This window comes from Neomonachus schauinslandi, chromosome 13 (genome assembly GCF_002201575.2).
Source record: "Neomonachus schauinslandi chromosome 13, ASM220157v2, whole genome shotgun sequence".
In the NCBI taxonomy this organism is placed as follows: Eukaryota; Metazoa; Chordata; class Mammalia; order Carnivora; family Phocidae; genus Neomonachus; species Neomonachus schauinslandi.
In genome coordinates this window covers 87408175-87424624 of record NC_058415.1, presented here as the reverse complement: position 1 = coordinate 87424624, position 16450 = coordinate 87408175, and the positions used below count along the sequence as shown (strand labels likewise).

The 16450-nt window shown below is 51.9% G+C and overlaps 2 protein-coding genes across 4 annotated transcripts; one reads left to right on the top strand and one right to left on the bottom strand.

Annotated features, from left to right (window-relative positions):
- The first annotated feature begins 244 nt into the window (after positions 1 to 244).
- Positions 245 to 7147, top strand: TOR1A (torsin family 1 member A). Of its 3 annotated transcripts, none has more exons than XM_021691703.1 (5): positions 245 to 462; positions 968 to 1233; positions 2134 to 2309; positions 2407 to 2534; positions 6515 to 7147. In XM_021691703.1, the coding sequence occupies exons 1-5, from the start codon at positions 285 to 287 to the stop codon at positions 6763 to 6765; spliced, it is 999 nt and encodes a 332-aa protein (XP_021547378.1). In that variant the 5' UTR covers positions 245 to 284; the 3' UTR covers positions 6766 to 7147. The 3 variants fall into 3 exon arrangements, with proteins under 3 accessions (XP_021547378.1, XP_021547380.1, XP_021547381.1); XM_021691705.1 differs by having other exon boundaries at positions 253 to 462; positions 6612 to 6741; XM_021691706.1 differs by lacking the exon at positions 2407 to 2534 and having other exon boundaries at positions 253 to 462; positions 6515 to 6624.
- A 2959-nt stretch (positions 7148 to 10106) lies between these two features.
- On the bottom strand, positions 10107 to 15449 carry TOR1B (torsin family 1 member B). Its single transcript, XM_021691708.1, has 5 exons — positions 15229 to 15449; positions 14344 to 14609; positions 12729 to 12904; positions 12125 to 12252; positions 10107 to 11792 (listed from the first exon to the last, which is right to left on the bottom strand). The coding sequence occupies exons 1-5, from the start codon at positions 15425 to 15427 to the stop codon at positions 11551 to 11553; spliced, it is 1011 nt and encodes a 336-aa protein (XP_021547383.1). The 5' UTR covers positions 15428 to 15449; the 3' UTR covers positions 10107 to 11550.
- Positions 15450 to 16450: the final 1001 nt, after the last annotated feature.

Sequence of the window (16450 nt, the reverse complement as noted above, 5' to 3'; positions counted from 1 at the left end):
AGGGTATATAGGACCTCTTTGTACTGTCTTCTCCATTTTTCCATATATCTAAAATTGTTCCCCAAAAATAGTCTTATTTTTTAAAAACGCCCCCAGCGGCCTCCTGCGCTCACCTCCCAGAAGCAGGCAAGGGCTGTGCCCCACACAAAGATGGCGGCGGCGGCGCGAGGAGACCCGCCCCGCACAAAGATGGCGGCCGCGTCGGGGCGGAGCCGGAAGCGCGGTCTGGCAGTAGCGCGGGTCTGGGGTAGCGCGAGAACGCGCGGGGCGGCCCGGGTCCGGGTATGAAGCTGGGTCGGGCCGCGCTGGGCCTGCTGCTGCTGGCGCCGTTGGCGGTGCGGGCGGTGGAGCCCATCAGCCTGGGACTGGCCCTGGCCGGCGTCCTCACCGGCTACATCTACCCGCGCCTCTACTGCCTCTTCACGGAGTGCTGCGGCCAGAAGCGGAGCCTCAGCCGGGAAGGTAGGACGGGCGGGGCGAGCGTCCGAGGCGGGCGTCGGGCCACCGGCGGGGCCGGGGGCCTGGGGCCGCTGGCCGCAGCCGGGGCCGGGGTCGCAGCCGGAGCGGCCCGGCTGGGGTGGCGCCTGGCTCCCGGCCACGACCACGGACGGACCGGTTTGGTCGGAGACCCGAGCAGGCGGGCTGCGAGCCGGGCCACTTCCTCCGCCGAGAGTTTCGGTTCTTTCCAGCTGGAGGCAGGAGGGATGGTGGGCAGTCTGCTCGCGCCGTGGGCGGCGGCCGATCCGCAGCCCTGCCCTGCGGGGCGCGGAGGAGGGGCAGGGCTGCCGGGGGAGGCCTCCAGGCCCACCGCCACCCGCGGGCCAAGTGCTGACGACGCACCTCAGCGTTTCACGCGGTGCTCGAAGAGCTTAGCCGGCTCTGCTGGCTTTCACACGCGCCTGCACACTTAGCCAGATTTCGCCAGACACACAGACACCCCCTCCCTGACTAGCTTTGTTTTTCCCAGCGCTGCAGAAGGATCTGGACAGCAAGCTCTTTGGACAGCATCTTGCAAAGAAAGTCATCTTAAACGCTGTGTCCGGCTTCATAAGCAACCCGAAGCCCAAGAAACCTCTCACTCTCTCTCTGCACGGGTGGACGGGCACGGGCAAAAATTTTGTCAGCAAGATCATCGCGGAGAATATTTACGAGGGTGGTCTGAACAGTGACTATGTCCACCTGTTTGTGGCCACGCTGCACTTTCCACATGCCTCCAACATCACCCTGTATAAGGCAAGAGTAGAATTTTGGAATCTTTCCTGGATGATGCCGGGTTCCCGGTTTCTTTGTCGTGGGGTGGGATTTGGGAATTCTGTGTTGGAGTGAGTGAGCCCTGAAGACGTCTACACGTGTGGGCTCCCCCTTTGAAAGGTATGGAAGTTAGGGAGGGTTTGAGGTTGTATGGAGCAGTTACACCATCCCAGCTTCGTGGTGGTTGCTGAAAACAGGCTCTGTATGATACTCTTTTCAGTAAGTGGGGTTAGACGTGGATGTCATCACATCCAACCTAAAGATCATCATCTCTAACTCATTTTGTAAAAGAGGAAACATTTCTAGAAAGGCCTGAGGTGGTTTAGCCGAAGTGTTGTAAACTGCTTTTACAGTTTAACTCACTGATGAATAGCTTAGACTTCGGCAGCAGGCACACCTGGTTGTGAGTCCTAACTCTTCCACCTGCCAGCTGTGTAATCATGGGACTGAAGAAGGCCGGTGGACACGGGATACATATTAACATCGCCATTTAAATGACAAGGACCAGCAACTGAGTGACACAGCATTGCTATGATATCCGCACAGCACAGGAATTACAGTCAGTGTGGGGCTTTGGAACCAGGCAGGGCAGGATTCAGATCCCAGCTCTACCACATACTAATATTGTGATCTTGGGCGAGATGATGCAGTCTATGCCTCAGTCTCCCAATCTGTAAAATGGGTATGATAACCCGCACTGCACGGAGCTGTGGTGAGGAACCAAAGAGCTTGTGTGTGTAAAGTTCTTAGCATGGTGCCGAGCATACAGTAAGCACTCTGTGAATGCGACCATTGTGGAAGCATTTGTAGCGCTGATGCTTCTCTGCCATTTGTTTCTGTTGCACTCGCTGAGAACTTTGGCTTTTCCCCCTTGTCATTCAGGACCAGTTACAGTTGTGGATCCGCGGCAACGTGAGCGCCTGTGGGAGGTCCATCTTCATATTCGATGAGATGGACAAGATGCATGCCGGCCTCATAGATGCCATCAAGCCTTTCCTAGACTATTATGACCACGTGGATGGGGTCTCCTACCAGAAAGCCATCTTCATATTTCTCAGGTAAGGTCAGGGCAGGGACCTGCTTGAGGAACCCTGAGCCCAAGTCCGTGGGCTTCGGGACGAAACCCGGTCCTCACTCAGCAGAATTCCGTTGCAGCAATGCTGGAGCAGAAAGGATCACAGACGTGGCTTTAGATTTCTGGAGAAGTGGGAAGCAGAGGGAGGAGATCAAGCTCAAAGACATGGAGCCAGCCTTGTCTGTGTCGGCCTTCAATAACAAGAACAGTAAGTGCCCGCCGTTACTAATCCCTTGTGTTCGTGATCCTGCATCCCTAAGTTATAGATCTTCGGCATCGCCATGGCCTGGGAGCTGGCTAGAAATGCCAATTCTTGGTCCCTTCCCCAGACCTACGGAGGCAGAATTTCTTGGAAGAATCTGTGTTAAACTCCAGGTGACTTTCATACACCCTAAAGTTTGGAAAATGCTGATTTAAAGAAAGAGGGACAGTCTTGATCATTAAGGTCTTAAAGATTAGTTCCCTGTTTTCTTTAGCTAAATCCTTTTCCTTTGTGGAAGAAAAGCAAGCAATTGAGCAAGGAAGGCTGCTATAGGTGCCTCCAAAAGAAAGGACCTATCGGGTCCTTTTCTCTCTGTGTTTTGCCCTGGAACTTTGAAGAGATTCTGTGCCCGAGATTAACAGCCAAGCAGTGGGCGGGCCCTTGTTTTGCACTGGGCGCCTTGTAGAACACTCTACCTGCAGATTTCCTTTGATCTCCACAATAACCTCATGGGGTAGAAACTGTCATCGTCCCCACGGAAACGGGGTCTCAAAGGGAGCCGCTTGCCCAAGGCTACCCAGCCTGTTTGGTGTCTCTGGTCCCAGAGCCTGAGCTTTTCACTGCCCAGCTCATGGTTTTTCCAGTGAACTCACACACCTTTGACCTTGAACCCTTGGCGGCGGGAACTCCCCATGATGCAGAATGACTCACCGGGTAACCTGGGAGCTACACGGGCTGACTGTTACCATTTAAGTCTGCTCTGTTCAGGTTCCTTCTTGAGCTTAGAAAACAAAAGTTCTCCTTTGAAACAGGAATTCGTTCTACTGCAGAGATACATGAACAGTATCGGGTGTTGTATATCTGTTTGTGTAGCCAGAATATTACTGATGAAAGCCAGGATATTCTACTGCAGAGATACGTGAACAGTATCGGGTGTTGTATATCCATTTGTGTAGCCAGAATATTACTGATGAAAGCCAGGATATTTTGTAATCTGTTAGATGGTTCCTTGGCACGCAAACAGTATGAACACATGCACTAGAAACCTTAGCCTAAATGCTTCATCAGGGTGAGGCCGGTTGCCTAGAACCCATGTTCTGGGGGGTTATAAAGGGTTCCAGAGTATAAGCTTCAGAATCACGTGGACCTGGCTCAGCCATTTACTGACTGCAGCCTCAGGCAGATGGCTGAACTCATTCATTCATTCCACAAGTGTTTATTGAGCACCTACTAGGTGGCAGGCACCGGTCCAAAAACTGGGGACATAGCAGTGAACAAAAGCAAATCCTTATCCTCATGGGGTTTACATTCTAATAATAATAAATAAGGAAGGAAATGGGTCAGATGATGGATATCTGCATCTATATAGAAGTAGAGATATATTTTCCTCTCCAATAGGTAAAAAGTCAGTCAATAACGAGGCTTTGGGGGTGCTGGAATGAGGATGGGCTGCAGTTTTAAATAGAGTGATCAGGGATGGCTCACTGAGGGTAACATTTGAGCTGATCCGAGGACTGAGGGGGTGAGCCAGGTGGCTACCACAGGGAACAGCATTCAATCAGAGGGAACAGCACATGCAGGAGCACTGAGGTGGGGGTGTGCCCAGGGTCACTGTGGCACTGAGGAACAAAGGAGAAAGGGGTTGGATAAGAGGCAAGACTTGCACTGGGCATGCTGGTCATGGAAGGCCTGGAGGGTCATAGGGAGGCTTTGGGTTTGACTCCCAGTGGAGGAGGGAGCCCCTGGAGTGTTTTGAGCAAACAGTGAAATGACCAGCCTTGGTTTTAACAGGACCACGCTGGCTGCTGGGGGGGGAGAATGGACTGAAGGCGGCAGGGGCAGGGACACCAGGCAGAAGCTATGCAGCAGCCCAGGGGACAGATGCTGGTGGCCCAGCCCCTCATGCTAGTGGTGGGCTTGGGCAACATGGTGGGGTGAGGATGCGTTTTGAAGGGAGAAACCTACAGAAGGTAGAATAAGATTTCCTAAGGGATTGGTGTGGGAATGAGAGCACACTGACTCAAGGATCCGGCTTGAGCCGTGGAAGGGTGGCACTGCCATTTTGGGGGACAGACTGCAGAGTTGCAAGTTTGTGGGGCCGGGTGAGAGATGGAGACAGGCGTGGACAGTGAGCGCGGCACCCCTGTAGAGATGTGGGGCAGATGGCTGGCCGTTCCAGTGGGGTTCCGGCGGGACACTCAGGCTGAGGGTACAAATGGGGAGTGGTCCGTAGATGGTTTTTCAAGAGACCCCATCTGAGATAATTTTTTCGCCAGAACACTCTTCCTGTGGTCGGGTTCTTGTCGTGCCCTCTCTGCCCAGAGGTCACCTCCGGGCCGTGGCTGCCCACTCTGGCCAAGTAGCCTGTCCTCCTTGCCCACTCATCCCATCTCAGTGCTCACAGCCCCGGCACGATCTGAAATCGTCTGTATACTGGCTTGTCAGGTTGTGAACCCGAGGGCAGCGTCTATGTCTGCCCAGCTCCGGGCTCTCTCCCCAGGGCCCAGGGCTTGCGCGACGCAGAGCAGGCCTTCAGGAAACGAGCTGTCCCCCCTTTGTTACTGCTTGGCCATTAGTTTTGTTCTTTCCCACGGCCGACTCCACCCCATCCAGGCAGTGAGATCTTTATGGAGCACCAGCTTTGTGCAAAGCACTGCTGGGAAAGGAAAATTACGATTTATAATAAGATGTATTTGCTCTTTGTCCCCGTTTCTGGCACAGATATAAAACGCTCAGAATTCCCTAAGTAACAAGAACCATAAAAGTGTCTTGATATTCATAACAAAGCTGTTAACCACACCTAAGTTTGTGTTAATAAGGGTCCTTTGGGGAAGCATCTGAAGGGCATAGTCTGGTTTCCAGGGGAACCAACCATGTGACTGGAGGGTTGGAACTTTCAGCCCTATCCCCTGATCGCTGGGGAGAGGACAGGGGTGGAGGTCGGATGAGTCGCCAATAGCCAATGATTTGATCAGGCATGCCTATGGAACGAAGCTTCCATAAAAACCCAGAAGGATGGAGTTCAGAGAGCTTCCGGGTTGAACATGTGGAGATTTGGGGAGAGTGGTCCTCTGGGAGGAGGCATGGAAGCTGCACGTCCTTTCTGCATTCCCTGCCTTCTGCGTCTCTTCCATCGGGCTGTACCTGAATGGTGTCCTTTAACTGAGCTGAACTGTAGCGCACCCAGCTGGTGTTGGAGAATTGCTTGGTGGTGTAAAAAAAAAAAAAAAAAAAAAACCCCACACACGTGGGAATTGGTGTCAGAGTGAGACCAGGCTTGAGGCCCCAGAAGGAGGCGGCAAAGCGGAAGGGAAGCCATTCACCTCTGCAGGCGTTGGGTGCGATCCGGCGGGCGCGCTGTCGTCGGGAGGGAGCGTGTGCTGGGTCCTCCTGGGAAACCAGGAGGGGACGTGACTGGGTCACGGGGTGGGTGCCAAGCCTGCACTCATCCCGGGTGAAAACACACAGCAAAGGCTGTGTCCTGTGGCCACACCAGAGCACCGCCATCACCCAGTATCACTCTTGACGGTTCCAGTTCCTGTTCCCTCGGTGCGCGCTGCGTGGTTTGGACGTGCAGGCAGCTGCCCTGTCACTGTCCAGTGAGTCCCAAGTTCCCCAAGTAAGGGAGCGGCTCATCCTCCCCTGGGGCCTCCTCCCTCCTTGTGCCAGCCTGGAAAGCTGGTTCCCCCCGCACCCCACTCCGCCTCTCTGCGAGCTCCTGGCACCCTGGGCTAGTGCGCCTCTCTCCCGCTTCGGATCTGTAGGTCCATCTGAGAGGCCTCCCCTGAGCCAGAGGCCTAAGGAAGGTGCCACGTCTCCTGTGCTTGGCTTTCGTGGAGGCACCGAGCGCCCGGGTTACACCTGACTCACTGGATTGCGGGCTCCACCTCCGAGTCTGGCCCCCAGTGGACGCCCTGTGGATGTGTGTTGGATGGATGGGGGGACAGGTGGACGATGGATGAACAGCACCTTTTTCTTTTTCCCAGGTGGCTTCTGGCATAGCAGCTTAATTGACCGAAATCTCATTGATTATTTTGTTCCCTTCCTCCCCCTGGAATATAAACACCTAAAAATGTGCATCAGAGTCGAAATGCAGGCCCGAGGCTTTGAAATTGACGAGGACATTGTAACCAAAGTGGCTGACGAGATGACATTTTTCCCCAAAGAGGAGAGAGTTTTCTCTGACAAAGGCTGCAAAACTGTGTTCACCAAGTTAGATTACTACTACGATGACTGACGGCCCCGGAGTCACTGCTTCGACTTGGAGAAGGAACTCAACATCCAGCTCTCTTCCCGGACCTCCCCAGGCTCCGTACTCTAGAAGAGGACTAAAGGGAACGCTTCCTGTGGAACAGGACGGGAATTTTCCTGGGCAGGTTGCATCCAGCGGAGCCTGCAGGCATCAGACCCTACAGATCGTGGACTTCGGAACAGCCCCCGGAGCCTTCAGAGGAGGAAGCAGCTAGCTCCCAGTCTGCTCAGCCTAAGGCTCATGATTTTTTAAAAATCATGTTTTAATTTCAAGTGTTTCTGTTTCAAGGAAGGACGTCTAAGTTTTACTGAAAATGCGGTGACTTTATTTAAAATGGTTTTTAACATTATGAGAAACTTTTCAGACTACATTTCTGGCTTTGTGTGGTTTTTTTTTTTTTTTTTTTTTTTTTAAAGATTTTATTTATTTATTTGAGACAGAGAGAATGAGAGAGAGAGAGAGCACATAAGAGGGGGGAGGGTCAGAGGCAGAAGCAGGCTCCCTGCGGAGCAGGGAGCCTGATGCGGGACTCGATCCAGGGACTCCAGGATCATGACCTGAGCCGAAGGCAGTCGCTTAACCAACTGAGCCACCCAGGCGCCCCTTTGTGTGGTTTTTTTTTTAAGTTCCTGTCACCATATTGCATACCGTGATATCTTTACTGCAAAAAAGCCCAAGCCTGGGTTCTCGGCACGTAGTCCCTAGGATGGCATAACTGGGGACCAAGCCTGGAGCAGTGATCAGACCTGTCCCAGGCTGACCATCGCAAGGGGCAATGAAGTGTTTAGATAGAAGGATGAGTGCATAAGGGGAGACACACTCAGGCAAGTCACAGATAAGCCTTAAATCCCCTTTCCAAAGGTTTTGATCTCAGTAACATTGTGAACTGTGGGAATGATCTTAGCAACATTGTGAACATTTGTTAGAAACAGTTTCCTTGGATAAAAGTATTTCCAGTGTCTCACTTGCCAGTCCTTCAGCTTTGCAAAGGAAGACCCTTCTCTGTTTTCCATCCCTGAATGAGCCATGTGTTATTTTGCCATATTTTTAAAAACTGTACTCGTTGCTAGTTTTGGGGTTTTTTTTTAATTTTATTTATTTATTTGACAGAGAGAGACACAGCGAGAGAGGGAACACAAGCAGGGGGAGTGGGAGAGGGAGAAGCAGGCTTCCCGCGAAGCAGGGAGCCCGATGCGGGGCTCGATCCCAGGACCCTGGGATCATGACCTGAGCTGCAGGCAGACGCTCAACGACTGAGCCACCCAGGCGCCGCTCGTTGCTAGTTCTTGTTGTTTAATGAGACCTCCCAAAACCTCTTAGCTGCTCCCCCCACCACCAATCCACCCTGAGGATGCTGAGAAGTATTTTTACTTATAACTACAGAAGAGCTACCATTTTGCAATAAAATTGCATGTAATTTGTGAATACATCTTTAAAGGAGGGAAAAAAAAACCCTCCACCGTAGGTCTTAGGTGCTTTAGCTATGAATTAAGACCTAAGAGGTGCAGTGCAGGCTGGAGTGACGTCTAACGCAGGCTCTCTGAGGATCCTGAGAGCTCTTGCTCTTCGCTCAGCTGCACTGGGCTTCATGGCGCTCCTGACACCCAGCCATGGAGTTCAAATCGAGAGACAACCCCAGCTGAGATGCCAGGCAGGAGTACAGAGCACCGTAGGAGACTAGACGTACCTTGGTGTGTGCAACACCCATGTGTGCCTGCAGGCGGGTGGGGCTCCTGTGGGGGGTGGTACCTAAGTGCGCACAGGGGCCCATTTTTTTGCAGGCCCGGAGGACCAGCTGGCACCCGGCTGCCACAGGACCCCTCTGCCTTGTACCTGGCCTGCAGAGAGCCTCTTCAAGGGCGTCCAGGCCTTCTAAGGATGGCTGCAAGTGTTGGGAGGTTTTTTTTTAAGATTTATTTATTCATTTAGGGAGCAAGCAAGCGAGAGCATGAGCAGGGGTGAGGGTCAGAGGGAGAGGGAGAAGCAGACTCCGCACTGAGCGGGGAGGCTGATGCGGGGCTCGAGCCCAGGACCCCGAGATCATGACCTGAGCCGAAGGCAGACGCTTCACCAACTGAGCCACCCAGGCACCCCAAGTGTTGGAAGGTTCTTGGTGTGGAGCAGAAGTCGGCCTGTCATCCTATCCCCAGGAGTCACAGATCGAGCTACTCACTTTCAGATGGCAGCCCCAGCACCTGGGCGCCCCTACTTAGGGAACCCAGGAATCCCTGACCTCAGTTGGCAAGTTCAGTCTTGGTAGATGAGGCAGTACGGGGCAGACCGGAAATTGCACAAGGCTGGGAACAGACCTGGAAAGTCCTGTCTCAGGACTTGAGCACCTTCAATTAATGGGGGGAGTGGGTGGGACGCTGGCAAAGAGGGTTTGAACTTTCTATAAAGTAGCTGGCTTGTCCTCAGTCCTGGAAAGAGGGTTGGTGTTAATGATTCGCCAACAGAGGAGAGGCCAGGTGGAGTGCGCTCGAGTGAGGACTTCACTGTACCAGTTCTGGTTTCGGGCTGAGCCCGGCCTTGCTCGGGTGCAGAATGTCAGCAGGAAGTCCTGTTTTCCCACTGCCTTAATTTCCTTCCTATGTTAATTTTAGGAGAAAACACTTGCTAGAAAGAAGTCCAGCTCTTCCTGCATTTTCATCTGTGGAACTGTGGTGTATAACCCATCACCTAATCCAGTGTAACTGTGTGTGTGTGTGGCGGGGGGCGGGAGGAGGGGGGCAGCCCTGAAGGTCAATACCGACTTGTCTGACGCAGATGACCCGCCAGTACGTCTGGGGTGTAGTAAACCTGACACCCGAGCTGTTGAACAGCCTTTATCCCAAGCTCAAACTTTCCAGAGTTACCAAATAAACTAGGAAAAAAAAAAAAAAAAAGGTTTGCAAGTGACATGTCACATGATAAAATGTAGGCTTTATTTCATATTCAGTAGGTCAATTCAAGTTCTTGTCTACCTCTTACATGGGGCGAGGGAGGCTGGGCTGTGGTCAGCCGTGGCCTCTGCAGGTTACAAGTCCAAAGGTGGCCCACCCATGGTGAGTGAATTGTGTCACTGTGAACAGGGAAAATCTTGTCTCTCCCTGACCAGACACGGGGTTATGAAAGAATTGTTAACTCAGCTCCAATGCAAGAACACAAAACCAAAAATTTTAAGCCTTAACTTGGCATTTTTTTTTTAAATCAAAAATCGAGAGAGAGAGAGAGAGCACAAGTAGGGGAAGCAGCAGGGAGAGGGAGAAGGAGAAGCAGGCGGAGTGCAATGCGGGACTCGATCCCAGGACCCTGGGATCATGACCTGAGCCAAAGGCAGACGCTTAACCCACTGAGCCACCCAGGCGCCCCTTAACTTGGCATTTTTAAAAGACTAAAGGTGACCCTCTGTAAGGCACTCCTATGTCGTAAGGATGTTCCTTCTACATCTTCCATATGAACACAATGCACGCTGTTCTTCTAAAGTGTCTGTGGTCGCATCGCAGCTGTGACACACACCAATTCACACGGGCTGGAATCTGTCTTACTTCCCGGTGACCAGGGCGGTCCGGCCTAGCGCTGTCATAGAGGGTGCTCGTCATCAGAGGACACCCGGAACCAGCCGCTTCACACTGACCTTGTTTGACCTACAGCTGTGACCAGCTATTGCCACGGACTGAACAATAAAAATGCATACTGTTTTTGTTAAGATTTCTGATAAAGGGATGGGCAATTATTCCATTTTTTGGTGTCCTTCCCAGGTTTTAAAATAAGCCATGTCCTATATTTTTCTTATCTAAGATTCACAAGTAAAAACATCATAAAAAACATACATATCCTTGAAAATTCTAGCATTTCTGTGTCCAGTACTTACACTTCTTTGGCAAAGCCGACTCTGCCAGCTGACCACTCTGGCATGTGGCATCCATGGAGACTTGAGCATGTCCTATGGCTTTCAAATGATTCTCTGGAATAAAGTGAGAGACTGATCCATGCATAAACTGTAACACATTTCACCATGGTAACCAAGAGCTCAAATTCAAAACCAACAGCCTCATTCTGATTTGACTCTCATGATGATGTGTGATTAGGGGCAAATCTAGCAGCGACTGAAATTCAGGAGCAGAAGTGGTACAAGGCAGGCTGAGATCAATACCAACTGAGAGACGGCAAAGGAATTCCACGACCAGCCAAAGCAACGGACAAACTGCGAGGCCGTCGGTCCTGGTCTGCTTGCAGTGGCCTCGGATGGAGACCCCACACCACAGGCAGAGAGATCACCTGGTCGAGAATGTTCCGTGTGCAGGCCACATCTCCACCGGACGCTGTCTGTGCCTGAAGGTGCCACTGATTTCAACTGAAAATTCTTGAAGCCAGTGAACACTCTCTGTGCAAAGAAACAGGTTTTCAGCAGGTGCAAACCAAATGCTCCCCAGGTTGCAGCAGGGCCCTTGAACTCCCTGAGTTAGAGCAGCAGCTTCTGAGGTGTGGGTGCTGTGGGTCTCACTCACACAGCTGTCTCCAAGGCACTTCTGTCAAGGTCAGCAAGGGGAGGGTGGTTAAAAGTTCATTTTCCACCGCAGTTAACAGATGGATTGCTATCAGGTCCAAAATGACAACTGCACTCAACAGATGGGTGTCTGTTCAAAACTCAACTCTTAGAAACTTCTACGTCCCGAAAGTCCACAGGTGCAAAGTGCAAACCCCAAAGAGGGCTTCAAAGTGCTTCCGGAAGGCAAGACCCTCGCTTGCTGAGCTCCCAGCAGTCTCTTACCCCACTTGAGTAAGAGGTCAGTGAAAATCCAACCGTGACTGCACAGTCTTGCAGCCCTTGTCTGAGTAGATTTTCTCGCTTTTGGGGAAAAAAGTCATTTCATCTGCCACTCTGGTGACAACGTCCTCATTGATGGCAGAGCCGCGGGCCCTCATCTCTGCCCGCACACACATCTTCACGTGTCTGTACTCCAGGGGGAGGAAGGGGATAAAGTAATCGATGAGGTTTCTGTCTATCAGTCCACTGTGCCACAGGCCACCTGCAAAGCAAGACACAGCTGGGTCTTCCCATCACTGTCCCTGTCACCTGGCCAAGCTCACTGCGCTTACAGGGCCCATTCTGATCCCAACCCACAGTATATCCTTCATGTCTCTACCCCTTGAGATTCTCTTTTTATCAAGCGTGCAACAAGCCTGATAAAAGGACTGGTCGGTTACCCCTGCTAACTGGCTTCTGTTATGGAATGCCCGAAGACTAAGTACCTATTTCAGCGAAGCCACAGAGGCCCACAGATTCAGTGGCTTTATGGAAGGTTTAAAGGAGGGGACTCCGCTAGCAGGGTTAGGGGGCTCCTCAGCCTGGGAGACTCACTGTGTTTATTGTTGAAGACTCCGACAGAAAGCACGGGTTCAAGATCCTTCAGCTGAACGTCTTCCCTCTTTCTTCCCGCCCGCCAAAAGTCAAGGGCAATCTTAGTTATGAGGTCCCCACCAGCATTGCTGAATTTGCCAAAGAAGCAGAGTAAAAATTACAGTTAGATTCTGTGTCTAATCGAGGATCAGACCTGCTCTGAGGTTTCTTAACTGGGGAATATTTACTAAGTGCTCCTGGACAAGGACAAAATAAGCGTCTGCCCTCACGGAGCTTGAAATCTGCTTTTACAAAACTTGCCACACAATGCTGACTTTTGACAACCTTCGGAGGCATGGGCAGGTAAACAAAATTGCCTGTTATCAGCAATATCTAATTCATTTTCTTCAGCTCTCACACCCCTTGCCATGCCAATTGGAGCAACCCCAAAGTAAAAGAAAGTCAACAATCTTAACATAACATTAAAAAAAAAAAAAGTCAACAATCCACTTTTGCCAGGCACCTTTGTCCCTGGGCAACAGAGTGCTGACGGTTGCCAAGACCTCATTCTAGCACTGGGAGAATGAGTGGCTTGTGTGCCCCCGAGAAAACACCTCCTGCTGACCTGAGAAAGATGAAGATGGCCTTCCGGTAAGACACGCCATCAACCTGCTCATAGTAGTCTAGAAATGGCTTGATTGCATCGATGACCCCAGGGTGCAATTTATCCATCTCGTCAAATATGAACACAGAGCTCGCGCATGCACTCACGTTACCCCGAATCCATCCTTGTAACTGGTCCTAGACCAAACATAAAAGAAAGAGGATGCAAAGGCTCAAAGGATGTGCCAAGGGGAGCAGAAGCACGGCACAGTTCCTCATGCTCTGCCAGATGATAAATCGGAGCTCTCTGGGCCTTTACAAAGAACTCTTGGAAACTGCATCCTAATCTCCGTTCACTGGGTAACAGCTTTTCCATAACTTTATAAAAAGTGAAAACTGACAGTTGCTCAAATGCAAATAAAGTTTTTTCCCTAACTCAAATGATGTGCTAAATGTGACTTTTTAAAGGTATAAGAGAAGCAAGATATGTGAATATTGATCAGTTCACTGTTAACCAGCCCATCATTTCAGCTCACCATGGCCTGAAATCTCAAGTTAATTTTAGCAGACATACGGAGGAATAAGAAACTGGACTCAGGCTTGCACAGTGCCCCCAACCAGTGCCCGGACAATGCAGTGAACAAGGGAACTGGCATTTCATGGAAAGCACTGTTCCTATGCTTTCCTGAGAAAAAGACACCCAAGTAACAAGCCCTCCACCCCAAAACATGAACGGCTCCAGAGGCCCCCTCATCTAATTACTGTATTTCTAGAGATTCATGAAAGAATTTGGAAAAAAAAAACTTATTCCTTCTTTCCAGCAATTTCCCGGCTGTTTGTGTGGCAAATAGCCACTTTCACTTTCTCACTGGGAGAAAGTGTTCTTGTTCAGTTCAGTTTCTGTTTCTTATTTCGGTCCCCACCTAACAGTAGAACTATTAATCTTTATAAGGACAATGGCCATTGAAATGAGAACCCTACTAGACAACTTAATATAAATGTAGACAGAATACGTCAAAAGGCGGAACGGTCTTAAGATTGGGTTCTTCGAGGCTTTCATTTGAATAAAGAAAGCAATGCCTAGGATTTGGATGTGAAGAACAAAGGAAATAAAAGCTACTGAGGGGGAAAAAAATCCTCTAGCCTACAGTGCTAACTGCTGAGTGTTAACTGCAGACGCTGCATCATAGGTGGGAGATTTTAATGAAGTCGTTTCAGAACAAATCACTTAAGACTGCTCCGCTTCACCAAGGGCTGGGATGGAAACAGTAAACATACTCATTCAGTGCAGAACGTGGCTATGCCTCAGACAGGGAGTTTGGAGATTTGGGCCCAAGTTTCTGATTTGCCACAAGGCCAGAGAGATTGTAAGGAGCAAGTCCCCTCGCCTCTCTTGGCTCCATCTTTTAGTGGAAATAAGGTCAGCTACCCCACTGTATGATTTTGGAATCAAATGAGAAAAAAGCTGTAGGAGAGCTCTGCAAACAGCAAAGGGTTACTGGGGACAAGTGTGCCTTAACTCAGTGGGGGCCCAGGGCTACTGCAGTGCAAAGAGAAGCAGCAGAGGCCAGAGTTAGTGAGCAGGTCACCCAGACCAGTCCGAGTGGCTGGTGGACACAGTAACAGCATTCTCTTGCCTGGTACAGTTTTATCTGCTGCTCGTGAGGGAAGTGCAGAGTCGAGACAAACAGGTGGACAAAGTTACTCTTCAGGCCTTTTGAGTGAAGATTTTCCGCCACAATTTGGCTGACAAAATTCTTGCCCGTGCCAGCCCAGCCATGTAAGGAAAGAGTCAGCGGTTTCTTGGGATTTTTGTTGTTCTTGAAGCCAGTCAGCGCCTTGAGAATCACCTCTGTGGCCAGATGCTGCCCAAACAGCTTCTCCTCTAATTCCAGCTTGAGGGCTGCAGGAGCCAGCCGGAGAACAGAGAGAAAAATACACATTAAACAGGCACCAGAAAAGCAGCACTTTCCCCAGCTGGCCAAAGCCAGAGGCAATATTAGCAAGCGGTCCAGCAGGGCATCTGCCAAACCCCAGGGCTGGCCCAGAGGCAGGACCTCGGGGTGCATTGTCACACGATGCCACTTCCAAGGATATGCACTAGACGGATGTCCTCCTTAATACTCCAGTGTCTGATAAGGAAGCTAAACGTGTTCGTTCATCCAAGGATTAGCCCTCTCTTGACTGAGCTGCATGCTATTCCCCAGCCACCCCTGCTGGCTCGTAAGAAAACCAAGGGCCAAATGTGGGCTTTCTGGGTAGCCGTTGCACAGAGAAAACTACTTAATAGGACTGACATGGTGCAAAGGGCTGGACACGCTGCCTTCAGCTTCTTCTTACTGTACTCGCAGGGAGTCCGAGGCATTTAAGAAGGAGCCTGAGCAGAGAGCCCCACGATCTGGAGCATGGGTCTCAGAGGGCACGGCTTCCAGGGCTGGAGTCCGGACCGAGGCCCCGTCCGTGCTCCCTCCCGCCCCAGCTCAGGGTGAGCGCCGCGCCCCTCGCGGGCCGACCCGCCCTACCCGACGCGTTGAGCCGCTGCTCCTCGCGGCAGCACTCGGCGAAGCGGCAGTACAGATCCCTGTAGGACAGGTAGCCGGTGAGCGCCGACGCGGCCCCGATGGCGATGCCCACGCTGATGGGCTCGAACGCCGCCACCGCGTGGACCGCCAGCAGCAGCCCCAGCGCCGCCCCACGTCCTAGGCGACCAGCCCGCCACATTGCCCCACTCGCAGCCCGCCAACCTCCGCGTCGTGTGGCCCGCCCCCCGAGAGCTGAACCGGTCTTCTGGTGCGTCACTTCCGCCCCGCAGGCCCACCCACTCCTCGGAACGGCCATATTGGCGGGGGCTCTGTGTCGCCATCTTTGTGCGTGGCGCGAGAGCTGTCCAGTGCCTCGGCTTTCACGAACCCCACGCCTGCTTCTTACTGTTCTGTGTCCTAGACCTTTTCCGAACCCCCATACTTGGCTTTGTCATCCCTTCCCCTGGAGCTGTAGTGAGCCTCTCCCATGTCTGCCCACCTGCCTGCCTTCCTGAGACAGCTGCTCTGCGCTCTGGGGGCCCCGGCCAACCGAACACTGGGGAGGCACGAAGACTGCCGTGCCCTGGCGCACAGTCAACCCCGAAGCCCGTTGCGTCCTTCCGCATGCTGCAAGGCCGGCCACTTGTCTGGTGCTGGGAAGACAGCAGTGAAGGAGCGGGAGTGGCCCTGGCCGTCCCGAGCCTCCAGGCTCTGGGAAAGGCAGACGGTGGGAAAGGCAGACGGTGGGCAAGGGTCCCACACTGAGCGGCGGGAGAGGCCCAGGGGCCGTGGAGCAGGGAAGGCTTCCGTCTAAACTGAGAATTCAAAGAGTTACTCAAGCAACAAGTGAGGAGTGGAACGTTTACACAGAGAACAGAAAGTGCAGTTTGGGGGAAGTATCTCACATACTGGAGGCTGGTGAGAATGAGGATGCAGAGCTAGGGGAGACTGGAATGGGAAGGCCTGCAAGTGCTCTAAGGAGTCTGGCCTCTATTCTGGGGGCCATAGGGAGCCACAGAAGGTTTCACACAGGGAGCGGCATGGTCAGAACAAAGATCACTCTGGCTGTTGGGTTCAGTGAGGAGAATGGCCCAGGTAACCTTGGCGCAGCCTTTGCTGAGACCGGTTGAGTTTACCCATCAGCTAACCGTTCAACAGATATTTAATGAACACTGGCTCTGTGTCAGATTCAGTGTGATATGCTGGGGATACAGCAGGAGCA